General features: G+C 31.0%; 1 protein-coding gene across 1 annotated transcript in view; it reads left to right on the plus strand.

Moving 5' to 3' along the window:
• LOC111633488 overlaps nt 1-12820 on the plus strand; it is an 81264-nt gene that overhangs the window by 56863 nt on the left and 11581 nt on the right. Inside the window, exons 12-20 of the mRNA XM_023378069.1 lie at nt 2208-2427; nt 2499-2606; nt 2973-3017; nt 3080-3613; nt 3689-3811; nt 4173-4290; nt 4366-4516; nt 4585-4647; nt 4712-4870. Coding sequence (XP_023233837.1) covers nt 2208-2427; nt 2499-2606; nt 2973-3017; nt 3080-3613; nt 3689-3811; nt 4173-4290; nt 4366-4516; nt 4585-4647; nt 4712-4870 — 1521 coding nt within the window. The remainder of the gene's footprint in view (nt 1-2207; nt 2428-2498; nt 2607-2972; nt 3018-3079; nt 3614-3688; nt 3812-4172; nt 4291-4365; nt 4517-4584; nt 4648-4711; nt 4871-12820) is intronic.

The raw sequence follows: 12820 nt of genomic DNA on the forward strand, positions 1-12820 counted from the left end.
GCGATAGATAATACGTCTATAGCAATTGAATATTAGCGAGTTTGTAGAGTTTCTAGACAAAAACTTTTATCCCCTTTCTCATTGTTATATTCTATACTTTTCTAGGTCATATATTATTTTGTTCTTTTTCCTTCTTCTCGCATTCGAATCTTTTAAGAATTTAACATAAAAGTTTAATAAATTAATACATCTGTCAGTCAGATAATTATAATAGAATACAATACAAAAAGTCTATTTATAAAAACAATATAAAATCGAGGAGAAAATACTTATTCGCCTCTAAAGATAGTAGCAATTATAATCTATTGAGAAATTCAAATTGATATATAAATTATATAGTGTATTTGTCACGAGAAAGGAAACTTAAAAAAAAAAAAAAAAAAATAGAATTCTCTATCAGCTATAATGTCATCTATGCATAAAGAAATTAACAAATAACTAAAAAAAGTAGAGTTAACAAAACAATAATACAGAGAAAGTTACCATGCAGTGAGAAATTTGTAATGACATTAAAGTTATAAGTAAGGTTTGCATACAACTTACAGGTTTTGTAATACCATATGTATAACGTTAATGTCATTACAAATTTCTCACTACACAGTAACTTTTTGTATACCCTGTACTAACAACAACAATTATTCAGTAAGGTGTCTTGTCATATTATTTTATATATAAATATATACTTCCACTTCATCTCTCTTTTACCTCATATCTTTACTCATATATATAATTCATAATTGATTAAAGACGTCTTTTTATTTAAATGTTTAAACATTTTTCAAGCTTAATTCAGTTCATCTTCACATACATACTTAAAAACTCAATGGAACATTTAGAACATTTTCAAATGCAATAGAACATATTAACATTTTTGAATGTTTTTCTGAATTTCCACTAAATGTTAAAAACTTTCATATAACACTCTTTTTTTAACATTTCTAGTCTGTAGGAAATCTCATTCAGTATAGGGACATGGGGATGATGCATTACTTGTATTGAACATTTACTCAAAATTCAGAAAATATTAATATGTTCCATTGTGTTTGAAAATGTTCTAATATTCCATTGAGTTTTTAAATATGTGTCTTAAGATGAGATAAATTAAGCTTGAAAAATGTTTAAACATTTATGTGAGATACTGGGTATTAGAGTAAGGCTCAACCCCTTTGACTGGTGATGGGTTGGTAAAACCTACTCACTTTGTCACTGGATGGTTTTACCTGAGTGACCGGGGGTTGAGAAGTCCATTGATAGAGTGTTGGCACGTAATAAGTCCACATGAGAGCAGGTTAAACAACAAAATAACAATTTAATGAAATAACATAAAGGATATGATACAGTAAGCTAATACATTACTGGTTAGTCTACCTTTCATAGGTAACATAATGTCCAGGCCTATTCCTATGTGCTGGTATTATTTCTATTCAGTCTATATGACTGTATCAGATAGACATTAAAGCCTTATATCTATGTCCTTATAGGCTAATTGACCGAGAGAGAGAGAGAGTTTACAATTGGAAGTATCAATGTACAATAACTTGTGATGACACTTCATAGTTCCTAGATGCTGCTATGCGACAATGTTTGGACAGTTTGCAATCTAAGGCTGGGGGCATCGAAAGGAGACAAACTTGGCAATGTAGGTATTGGTGGGTGGAACGTCATGTACAGTTCCTCGAAATATATCCACCCCGATGATCAGGTGTGACCCCTTTTTATATGCATCCCGCATGAGAACAATCTCAGGAGACTTTGATTTAATGCGTTATAAGTTTGAGATGTGTCATTACCTTGGCCGGAGCGGTCTGACTCTTTTTACCATATAAGGCAACAATGTTGAAATTCGTAGACATCTGAATGAGGTGGTGGTCTCTTCTCATCTCATAATTTAATCCATTTGACAGTTTCCCATTAGTAAAACTCGAATATTTGACTAAGGTTGTAACTTAAGTCCAAACGTCAAAATGACTGTTGACTTGGAAGATATTTGATTGGTCTTATCTATCAGAGTATCACGAGTGGGTGAAAATAAAAAAAAGTGGAGTTTTTCCACTTCTCTTAATTTTTAACTAATTAATTTAATTTCCCCCTCCAGACTCTCACATTTAAATAAAAATATCTGTTTAATCAATTTTATATATGAATAAAACTTCCATTTGCACTAAATGTTCTTTACATAGCCAGTGAAAAAAATTTTTTTCCAACAGAACATTAGACCGAATCCATTTGAGAAGATATTTGGAATATTCTGAACGTGAAGTGCTTAGGCCTGGTTTCACAAGATTAAATTTTCCATTTTTTATTCCGGATGAAGAAGCAGATTTTATAGTAGAAGCAGTTTCTATAGTTGCAAAAGAGGGATGGAAATTACTTCCTCAGTATATTTTCAATCCTGAAACTGGTGAATGGAAACATAGAAATCAACAAGTAAGATTATTTTTAAAAATAATAATTATACATTTAAAATACTTTGAAAGTTTATATGTTACTAATTTTAGGTATTTAAAGATAGAAAGTGGCTTGGTTCTATTTCATATGAAAGTGGAAAATTTCATTTTACTCAACCCAAAGAAGTATTAACCAATCCTTTGCCAGCTAGTTACCAAGTATTTATTAATTTTTAAATTAAATTTTGTAATAATTCAAATGTTTTGAGATTTCAAAAATAAATAAATAAATATATATATATATATATCACTATTTTGGAAGAAAACTGGCACAACTCAAAATTACTAGTTTTGAGAAAATCCCACGCAAAGATTTAACCAAAGTTTAATTGAATATCACTTATCTCCCATATAACTGCTCCCTAGTGGCTGAATACACAAGTTATTTCTGTGACACTCTTCTACATAAAAATTTACTACATTTTCATTTTAATTATGACATAATTGAAAAATCACACTTTTTTGAGTTATGCTGGTTTTCTTCCAAAGTAGCAATATATACTGAACCAATAAATTGTTTATTAGGAATGTTTAGAAAAAGCCAGAGAAATTTTTTCTGCTGCTAAAAAAGTAAGTATTTTTATTTTTAAAATTAATAATTGTAAAAGCACAACATTTTATTTTTCAATCAGATAGCTCAGCGATATCAATTGTCCGATCAAGAAGTAATGTTTGATGATGAAGCTACTAAATTAAGATGGTTCCTTCTGCCTTCTGAAGCCAAAACTTTTGTTTTAGAGCAGAGACATCAGTCACCAAGGATTATACCATTTTGCCCCAAAAATCACTTTACTACTGAATTTGATAATGAGGTTCTGGAAGAACAAGAAATAACAATATTACCATTAAACAATTACAATGATGATGATAATGCCATTTCAGTCATTAAACAGAATACTTTAAATAATTTGGACAAAAATGAACAATTGCAAAATCAAAATGAAATTACAGAAACAAACAGAAATGACACAGATTCTGAAATTACAGATACAAACAGTATCTGCCTATGCAAATATAATGAAATCAGTGAATCAAACAAAGAAAATGAAAAATGCAGTCTGAATTATCCTGCAAGTAAAATACCAAAACCAGCAAAACTTTTAAAGAATGATACAAAAATTCTTTGGCATTCCCCTCCAAAATCAATATTTAAACCATTTCTAAAGGTATTTTTTGATAATTTTATAAAGAATATATTATTACAGAAATAACAAATAATTTTGTTTTGTTATTGTTTTTAGGCAATATCAGAATTTAATATGATACAGTCAAATGATAAGATTTTAGTTTGTTTGTCTGGTGGAAAAGATTCATTATCATTACTGCATACACTACATCAATATCAGTTTTATAGCAAAAAAAAGGTAAGCTGATTAAATATCAATCATTCTTAATTGTCTCATTATTTACATTGATAACAGATATCAGAAATTACAGAATTAAAGCCTAATTAATCCTAGTGGTTTTTAATTTATATTTAAATAAAAATAATGAACATAAAACTAACTGAAGTTACCATTTCAGTAATTCTGATTTCTTAACCAATTTTTATTTATTCAATTGCATTTCATTAAACTTAAAAGTTAAGTGAAAGGTATTTTTCGTCAGAACAATAATGATAAAATGATTTACTGTTTGATATACAATAATTTATATATATTTATATAAAATATTATTCAATTTTTTATATTAACTCTAAATGTTTTATTAAAATAAATAATTTAGGGTATAAATTTTGAATTGGCAGCAGTCACAGTCGACCCCGGTAGTTCAGCTTACGATCCTAGTCCCCTAAAGTCATATTTAGCATCTTTAGGAGTTCCTTATTATTATGAAGAACAAGGTATTTTGATTTGATTTTTATTAAATAATATACTAATTACATTTTTATGTAGTAGTATTAACATCTGTTATATAGCTATAATGAAACAAGCCATTTCAATGGATGAATGCACATCAATTTGTAGCTTTTGTAGTCGCATGAAGAGAGGCCGTATTTATGCGACGGCAAGAAGAGGCGGTTTTAACGTCATAGCTCTAGGCCAACATTTAGATGATTTAACAGAGAGGTAATTAAAGAAACATAGAAAAAATACTTTACTAAAGTTTTAAATTTACAAATGTTTTGTTCTGTTAGTTTTTTAATGTCTGTATTTCATAATGGAAGGCTCCGAACAATGAAAGCACATTATACAAACAAGTGAGTTATTTTTTTAAATAAAATATTTGTACAAATTATATTAATTCTGATTAAAATATTTTAGAGAGAAAGATATTCGAATAATAAGACCATTTGTTTACGTCAGAGAAAAAAATCTTAGGAAATTTGCCGAAGAAGTAAGTTTTCAATTGAAATTACTATATATTTTACATTTATTTTTATATGTGGCTTTCCATTTTACAAATGATAATGTTTACAAGATGTAACCCAAAAGAAATTCTGGACTTTAAAATAAATTTAGTTTTAAATAATCATCTCAGGAGTTAAAAATTTACATCTGAATTTTATAGTTACATATAGCTATGACTGTAAATTTGAGAAACTTATTCTGTTTTGTTCTCAATACTATCAAAATGAATTCTTTACATTGATAATATAATAACACCAGCCAACAAATACAAAATAAAAAAGAAGATAGATAGATAATGTTGAGTTTACCTGCCAAAAAAGAAGATAGATAATATTGAGTTTACCTGCCAAAAAATATTCGTATAAAAACTAATTTTTAAGACTTATTCTAGTCTTAAATGAAATAAATTCAAAGCTTGTTTCTTTTGAGTTATACTTTGTATGTATATTATGTAAATTTGAACAGTTTTGCCAAATTCTATTAATAGATCTGCTATAAAAAGTCTTAATTATTTGAAAGGATCACATATTTATTTGTGAATATTTAAAGTAATATAAAACATTTTAAAATTCTCTTCATCAATTAATCTACATTTTTGTAATTGATAGTTGAAAATAATGATTTCATGAAAGTTTTAAAGTGCAAAAAATTGAGTTAAAATTTGTCTTTGTAGTAATTATATGTTAATTAATCTTGATTGTTATTTCCTAACATGCTTAAGTAATTACACAGGGTTACTTCTAAGAGTAACTGGAAAAAATATATTATACAGTATAATAAAACAAATAAATTGTTTTGTCTTTACAACAGAGAACCATTATAATAAAGGAGACTTTTTCATTAAAATTTGTATTTTTATTAGACAAAGTTTATACTCAAAATCATTTCAATCCTCATGATGGAATTGCCTAGAGCAGTGCTTCTTGAACTTTGTGTTCACAGATCAGTTTTTTTATTCCATTCTGTCATTGACCAGTGTTTGTGAAAATAATAAAAATAATTATAAAATGGAGAGAATGAAGTTCAATATTAATTCTTATATATATTCTTATTAATTCAATATAAAAGATTTTTAAAAATCTTTTATATTGAATTAATAAGAAAATATGATGACAAAAATTTGATTGTATTCATTTTGAAAGCAGCTCACAAACCCATTTTTCAATCATTAGTCCATCCCTGATGCTGTGTTTAATAAAACTATTCAAAAACATAAAATCTACTATAAAGCTGAAAAACTGGGTTCTGTCACGATATGCCAAAAACGGCCACTATGGACACCCCTAGCTATTATTTAAATTAACAATAAATTCAGTATATCATTATTTGATGCGATTTTTTGCATTTTTGGCTGCATTTTAGTAGGGTACACAATGAGAAATTCAGTATATTATTATTTTTATTTGTAATAGGAATTTATTATTTATACCACAGGATGATACTACTGCTGCTAGAACGCCCTTGGATACTAGAATAGAAGGATTGTTGTTTTTTGCCTGGGCAACGCCGGGCTCATCTGCTGGTTACTAATATAAAAGTTGTTGTATGTGTGTGTGTGAATCCTTATAACTTATGCAATTTTTGTCCAATCTAGATGAAATTTTGATTATATATGTTTAATGTTCATATGGAAAGTATAGGCTGTTTATTTTGCAGAAATATTAGCTTTAGAATAAATGTTTTATCAATTTTGGAATGGTGATTGCACTTATGTTGCAGTGACATCAGTGACCACATGATGATCATGCTTGGCAAGGAAATTTCCCTTAAGTTAAATTTTAAAATATTTTGGCAAATGGCATATTTTAAACTTTCTTCATTAAATTTAGAATTTAAACTTTAAAAATGATAGTTTTATAACAAATTTAAAAAAAAAACACACACACACAATGAAGCTATTTCCATAGTGATCAAGTGACATTCTATTATCCAATTGGAAGTAATGTTCTAACAAGCATGTTGTTTAGAAAGTGTTATCACTCTTCTAATTAACATACATACAATTTATTTTTGTTTTATCAACATGGAATTAAAAGGACTTGCTTTTTTGTCAAAACAAAATGCCTAGGAGGAAGTGTAAGAGTAAAACTGGTCAGGCAAATTCTAGATCTAAAAGAATAAGGATAACCGAGACCCCTGAAGACCGTGACATCCGACTTGAGCAATATCGAGTAAGAATGGCTTTGTCAAGGGCTGCAGAAACAGCATCACAATGTCAAGCTCAACTTGAAGCTCTTCTCAATTCTTCAATTTACTTTCTCATAAAAAATATTCCGTCATGCTTGATGGAAGAATTTCTAGTTTTATATAATATTACATTAAATAATGAAATTTTGTCATGGAGCACAGTTTGAGTAGCAGTGATCTAGAGTACTGTTATGGATAATCTTAACAAAAAAAAAAGCTTTAAATTATATACAGTGTATGTAATTATATATAATTCAGACTGTGAACAGATTGAACAACAAACACTTTTGCGAAAGATTTATGTTCAGATAACGAACACAGGAAGTGACACTGTATTTTAATGGCATCTATACATGGTTTATGGAATTAGACTTTCACAGTTGTATACATAACCTTTTTTGGACTAGTTAATTTCTGTTCTCTGAATTTTTGTAAGTGCTTTTCTGAACTTTTTATTTAAAAAACATTATTATGGGGCCTAAAAAAAGCGGAGTGTCAAGAACTGCATTCACTATAGAAACTAAGCAAGAGATAATAGCCAAGGTAGAGTATGGGCAGAAGATGTCTGATATTGTGGGCAGATGACTTCAACAGGTCTACAGTAGATAAATCTTAGCTAAGAAAGATATAATCAAAAAGATTTGAGCTGATAAAGGAGTAACAAAAATTGCATCTGAGAAACAAAGATAAGATGTGCCATCCATGAAAAAATGGAGAGATTACTTTTAGTTTGTTATTACATGTAAATAAACATAGTAAGAAAGTATTTATTTATTTTTGTGGATCTCCAGAATGAATTAATCAAATTCCCACAAGAATCTATGGTAAATTGATAATCAGTTAATGAACATAGTCTTGGAACAATTATGTTTGTTAACCGATCACCCACTGTAATTTGTCTTAAATTTAAACAAATTTCTGCAGTAAACTTATGATTTGATGAACAGTACTTACAATAAAACAATTTTCTGGATGAATGTAAAGAGAGATGCATAAATATATTTGTTTCCTTCAACTGAAACATGCATACTTGTATTGGATGTCTGAGTCTGATTTATTGTATATGTAAGTATTTACAGACACAGTACATTCACTACAGCAGGGCCTGAAGAATTTAAAAATAGTCTTCTCCAGCATTCAGACAACAGTCTAAATGGTGTGCAAGTTTTGAGTTGTCTGCAGTGAAGAAAGATGCTGGTAACTGCTGAAACCACTGTTTCATTGCACTGATGTGGATTGTGTGAGCAATGTCATCTATGCTCACACAACATAATGTTCACTGCTTGAATGTTGTTGTCTGTCATGACATCATGCATTTTCCAGTTCTGGGAAGATCCACTGTCTCAATACACTCAAGTCCTGAACTTCTTGCACCATCCATGAGTAGTCTGACTTTGTGCTATGTGCTCCTGCTCATTTCATGTCTTAAACACTGAACAACTTACTCACTCATTTATACATACATGTGGCACACTACTCTTCCTCAATACTGTCAGTGTTGCTATTTTAGTCTATGTTTATTTAGTTTGGTGCCTGTATTCTATCCAGCTGTCTTATGAAGATAATCCTTCTAAATAAGGATTATCTAAATATCTGAAGATGAGACATTATCTGACTCAAAAATGAATAACACATTAAGAAAACATACAATACATGGTGATGCTCATTAGCTAGTTAAATCACATTCTTACTAAGTGGAAATTGATTGAATTCATAACACATGTGTATATTGTTGTCTTGAGTTGCAGGTTTATGATGCACTTAGAATCACCACTATTACCTAGCATGGATTAATGTACTGAGCATGTTGCATATTTCAGTTGCAGTAGGGTAACTGATGAAGCACTCTTTCAGAGCAACAACTGCAGAGGCACTATCAGAAAAGGTATTCAGTGTTGTTTTATTGCAAAGTTAGTACAGTGGAATCTGGTTAACTTGAATCAGTTGGAGATAAAAATCAGACTGAGTTAAAAAGTTAAGAGTTATGGAGGTTCAGCTGAAAATCAAGATTACATGCATTGGTTTATTGGTGACCCATAATACACTTCTCAAAAGTGAAATTGCAACACCATGAAGAAATGTGTGTAGCCACATGTAAATTGCAGGACCGGTAGAGCTGACAGAGATATGCAAATGATTAAGTTTGTGTATGCATCGGATATGGGCTATTGAGACCAGCAGCCAGCTTGGGCCATAAATGCTATCAGCAACAGTTTGCGGCATCTGATCTTTTGAAGTAGTTAGAAAATGCCAGCGAGCTGAATACCACCTGCTAATAACTGAGGAACAACACTATCCTGGAGCTGTGCAACCTCAGTTTGTCAATGTGTGTACCATCTAGCAATGTGTGACATGATGCACAAAGGAACATCTTTGAACATACCAAACAGGGAGTGGACTGTATTGGTGCACAACAGAGTGCACAAACTGGCAGATTCACCGAATGGCCAATCAGGAAATCCATTTGCCATGGCACATGACATCTGATGCCTCCTATTGCAGTCAATGGGGCATCTATGTTCACCCAAACCATTTGCAAAAGATTTCATGAGGTCAGGCTGCACGCACAGCAACTAGCAACAGGGATGCCATTAACCATTCAACATGGCTGCATGAGTGGCATGATGATGCTGTCATCATAACTGGAGCATTGAATGGCATTGGGTATTGTTTATGGATGAATCCCATTTCTGTCTTTGGAAGAATGACTGTTGTGGATGGTGTGGTGGTATCCCGGGAAAAGCTACATGCCAGTCCTTTTCACTGAGTGTCACACCAGCCCTCATGGTTTGGAGAGGAATCGTGTTTGATCAGCGGATAGCCCTGGTGCACATTTCTGATACTCTGACAGTAGATCAGTATGTCACATGAATTTTGAGGCCTGTGGTTTGGTCACTGGTGCAGGCTGTACCTGACAGTGTTCCAGCAAGATAATGTCTGACCATGCATCGCATAGCAAACTCTCACCTGCCTGAATGGAATTCATATCCTTTCCTGCCTGGTAGCCTCGCTGGATCTCTGTCCCATCGAACATGCCTTGCCATATAGTGGCCTGTGGGGGCCATATTCGTTATTGAATAAATAAGTGTCTATTGCTTATTCTTTGTTCTTTTAATTATTTGCATATCTCTATCACCTCTACTGGTCCTACAATGTGCATGTGGCTATGCACATTCCTTTGTGCTATTGCAATTTCACTTTTGAGGAGTATAAACGATCAATATGCTATTTCTGTGTCTTATGTAGAATTGTTGTGTCAATGTAAACAGTGTTGTCAAGAAACTCAAATAGTTAAATAAGCTACTGAGAAGTGCTTTCTCAAATAGTTGATCCATTCACAAGTGTTAAATAAGGATTTTTAAATTGCATGCCTGTGATCTGTTTTTTTTATTTTTTCTATCACAAAATAACAACTTTAACCTTTAATGATTGTAGTAAAAACTTCACAGCAAAATTTTAAAAATATAACAATCAGACTATAATCATTTTATCAAAAATCCATTTATTAATTACATCAGCTACTCAGAGATATCCACCAGCAATCAAATGAAACAATTTTTTCAAGCAGTTTTTTTATATTTTGAATGGCAATTACAGTCACGCTATCTGGAAACCACCACTCCTGCTTACTGTCACACAACACAATGTTTATTTTTAGTTGTACATGGTTCCTATGCCTTCTATAAAGTTTCCAGTTAGTTTATTTGATAGATGAATGTTAATTATTTTATTTAATGGAAAATTAAAATTCTGGAGAGTTTATGAAAATACTATAACAAAATCCAAACTTAGAACTCTATATATCCCAGGTTTTTTGTTCATCTCTGTTATGGTGAGGGATAATAGATTCAGTACAGAGCTGGACTACATTGGCTGCACCAAATTCTCATTGTGTAAGAGGCTGTTGGAACATCAATTTGATATAAAACAAAGTAAACACACCACTGCTATTTCTGTATATGCCTCTGAGAATAACATACAGATAGACCTAAAGAATGCCACCCTAAATCACAAGATCCCAGCATGCTGACAGACTCGGAACAGTAGAGGCATTGGAGATTTACAATTTACATGATTTTATTTAAATATATAATAATGTCAATATATACAAAATTTTTATTTCTTTGAACAACTTCTTGAAGAGGCCCACGTGGTCAACTTTTCTAAAAAGAGAGGTATCTACAAAGAAATTTGGAAAGTGATGCGTCAACACTACTGCTGTTTGTGAATGATGTCAGACTAGGGTTGCCACCTCAGAACTTACGTCTCACCCGGAGATGATGATTTAAGAAACAAAAAAAAACCCATATGCATACATATACAGTTCTTTATTTATATAAATCCCATAAAAAATAATTAAGTGTTAATCGTGTGTCATTAAAGGTTGATTAAAATCGCGATAAAAATTTTTCGCGCGGGTAAAAATTTTTGNGAAACAAATACAAAAAAAAAAAAAAAAATAGAATTCTCTATCAGCTATAATGTCATCTATGCATAAAGAAATTAACAAATAACTAAAAAAAGTAGAGTTAACAAAACAATAATACAGAGAAAGTTACCATGCAGTGAGAAATTTGTAATGACATTAAAGTTATAAGTAAGGTTTGCATACAACTTACAGGTTTTGTAATACCATATGTATAACGTTAATGTCATTACAAATTTCTCACTACACAGTAACTTTTTGTATACCCTGTACTAACAACAACAATTATTCAGTAAGGTGTCTTGTCATATTATTTTATATATAAATATATACTTCCACTTCATCTCTCTTTTACCTCATATCTTTACTCATATATATAATTCATAATTGATTAAAGACGTCTTTTTATTTAAATGTTTAAACATTTTTCAAGCTTAATTCAGTTCATCTTCACATACATACTTAAAAACTCAATGGAACATTTAGAACATTTTCAAATGCAATAGAACATATTAACATTTTTGAATGTTTTTCTGAATTTCCACTAAATGTTAAAAACTTTCATATAACACTCTTTTTTTCACATTTCTAGTCTGTAGGAAATCTCATTCAGTATAGGGACATGGGGATGATGCATTACTTGTATTGAAAATTTACTCAAAATTCAGAAAATATTAATATGTTCCATTGTGTTTGAAAATGTTCTAATATTCCATTGAGTTTTTAAATATGTGTCTTAAGATGAGATAAATTAAGCTTGAAAAATGTTTAAACATTTATGTGAGATACTGGGTATTAGAGTAAGGCTCAACCCCTTTGACTGGTGATGGGTTGGTAAAACCTACTCACTTTGTCACTGGATGGTTTTACCTGAGTGACCGGGGGTTGAGAAGTCCATTGATAGAGTGTTGGCACGTAATAAGTCCACATGAGAGCAGGTTAAACAACAAAATAACAATTTAATGAAATAACATAAAGGATATGATACAGTAAGCTAATACATTACTGGTTAGTCTACCTTTCATAGGTAACATAATGTCCAGGCCTATTCCTATGTGCTGGTATTATTTCTATTCAGTCTATATGACTGTATCAGATAGACATTAAAGCCTTATATCTATGTCCTTATAGGCTAATTGACCGAGAGAGAGAGAGAGTTTACAATTGGAAGTATCAATGTACAATAACTTGTGATGACACTTCATAGTTCCTAGATGCTGCTATGCGACAATGTTTGGACAGTTTGCAATCTAAGGCTGGGGGCATCGAAAGGAGACAAACTTGGCAATGTAGGTATTGGTGGGTGGAACGTCATGTACAGTTCCTCGAAATATATCCACCCCGATGATCAGGTGTGACCCCTTTTTATATGCATCCCGCATGAGAACAATCTCAGGAGACTTTGATTT

This window comes from Centruroides sculpturatus, unplaced genomic scaffold, assembly GCF_000671375.1.
Source record: "Centruroides sculpturatus isolate CEXI.00-Female unplaced genomic scaffold, Cexi_2.0 scaffold759, whole genome shotgun sequence".
NCBI lineage: Eukaryota > Metazoa > Arthropoda > Arachnida > Scorpiones > Buthidae > Centruroides > Centruroides sculpturatus.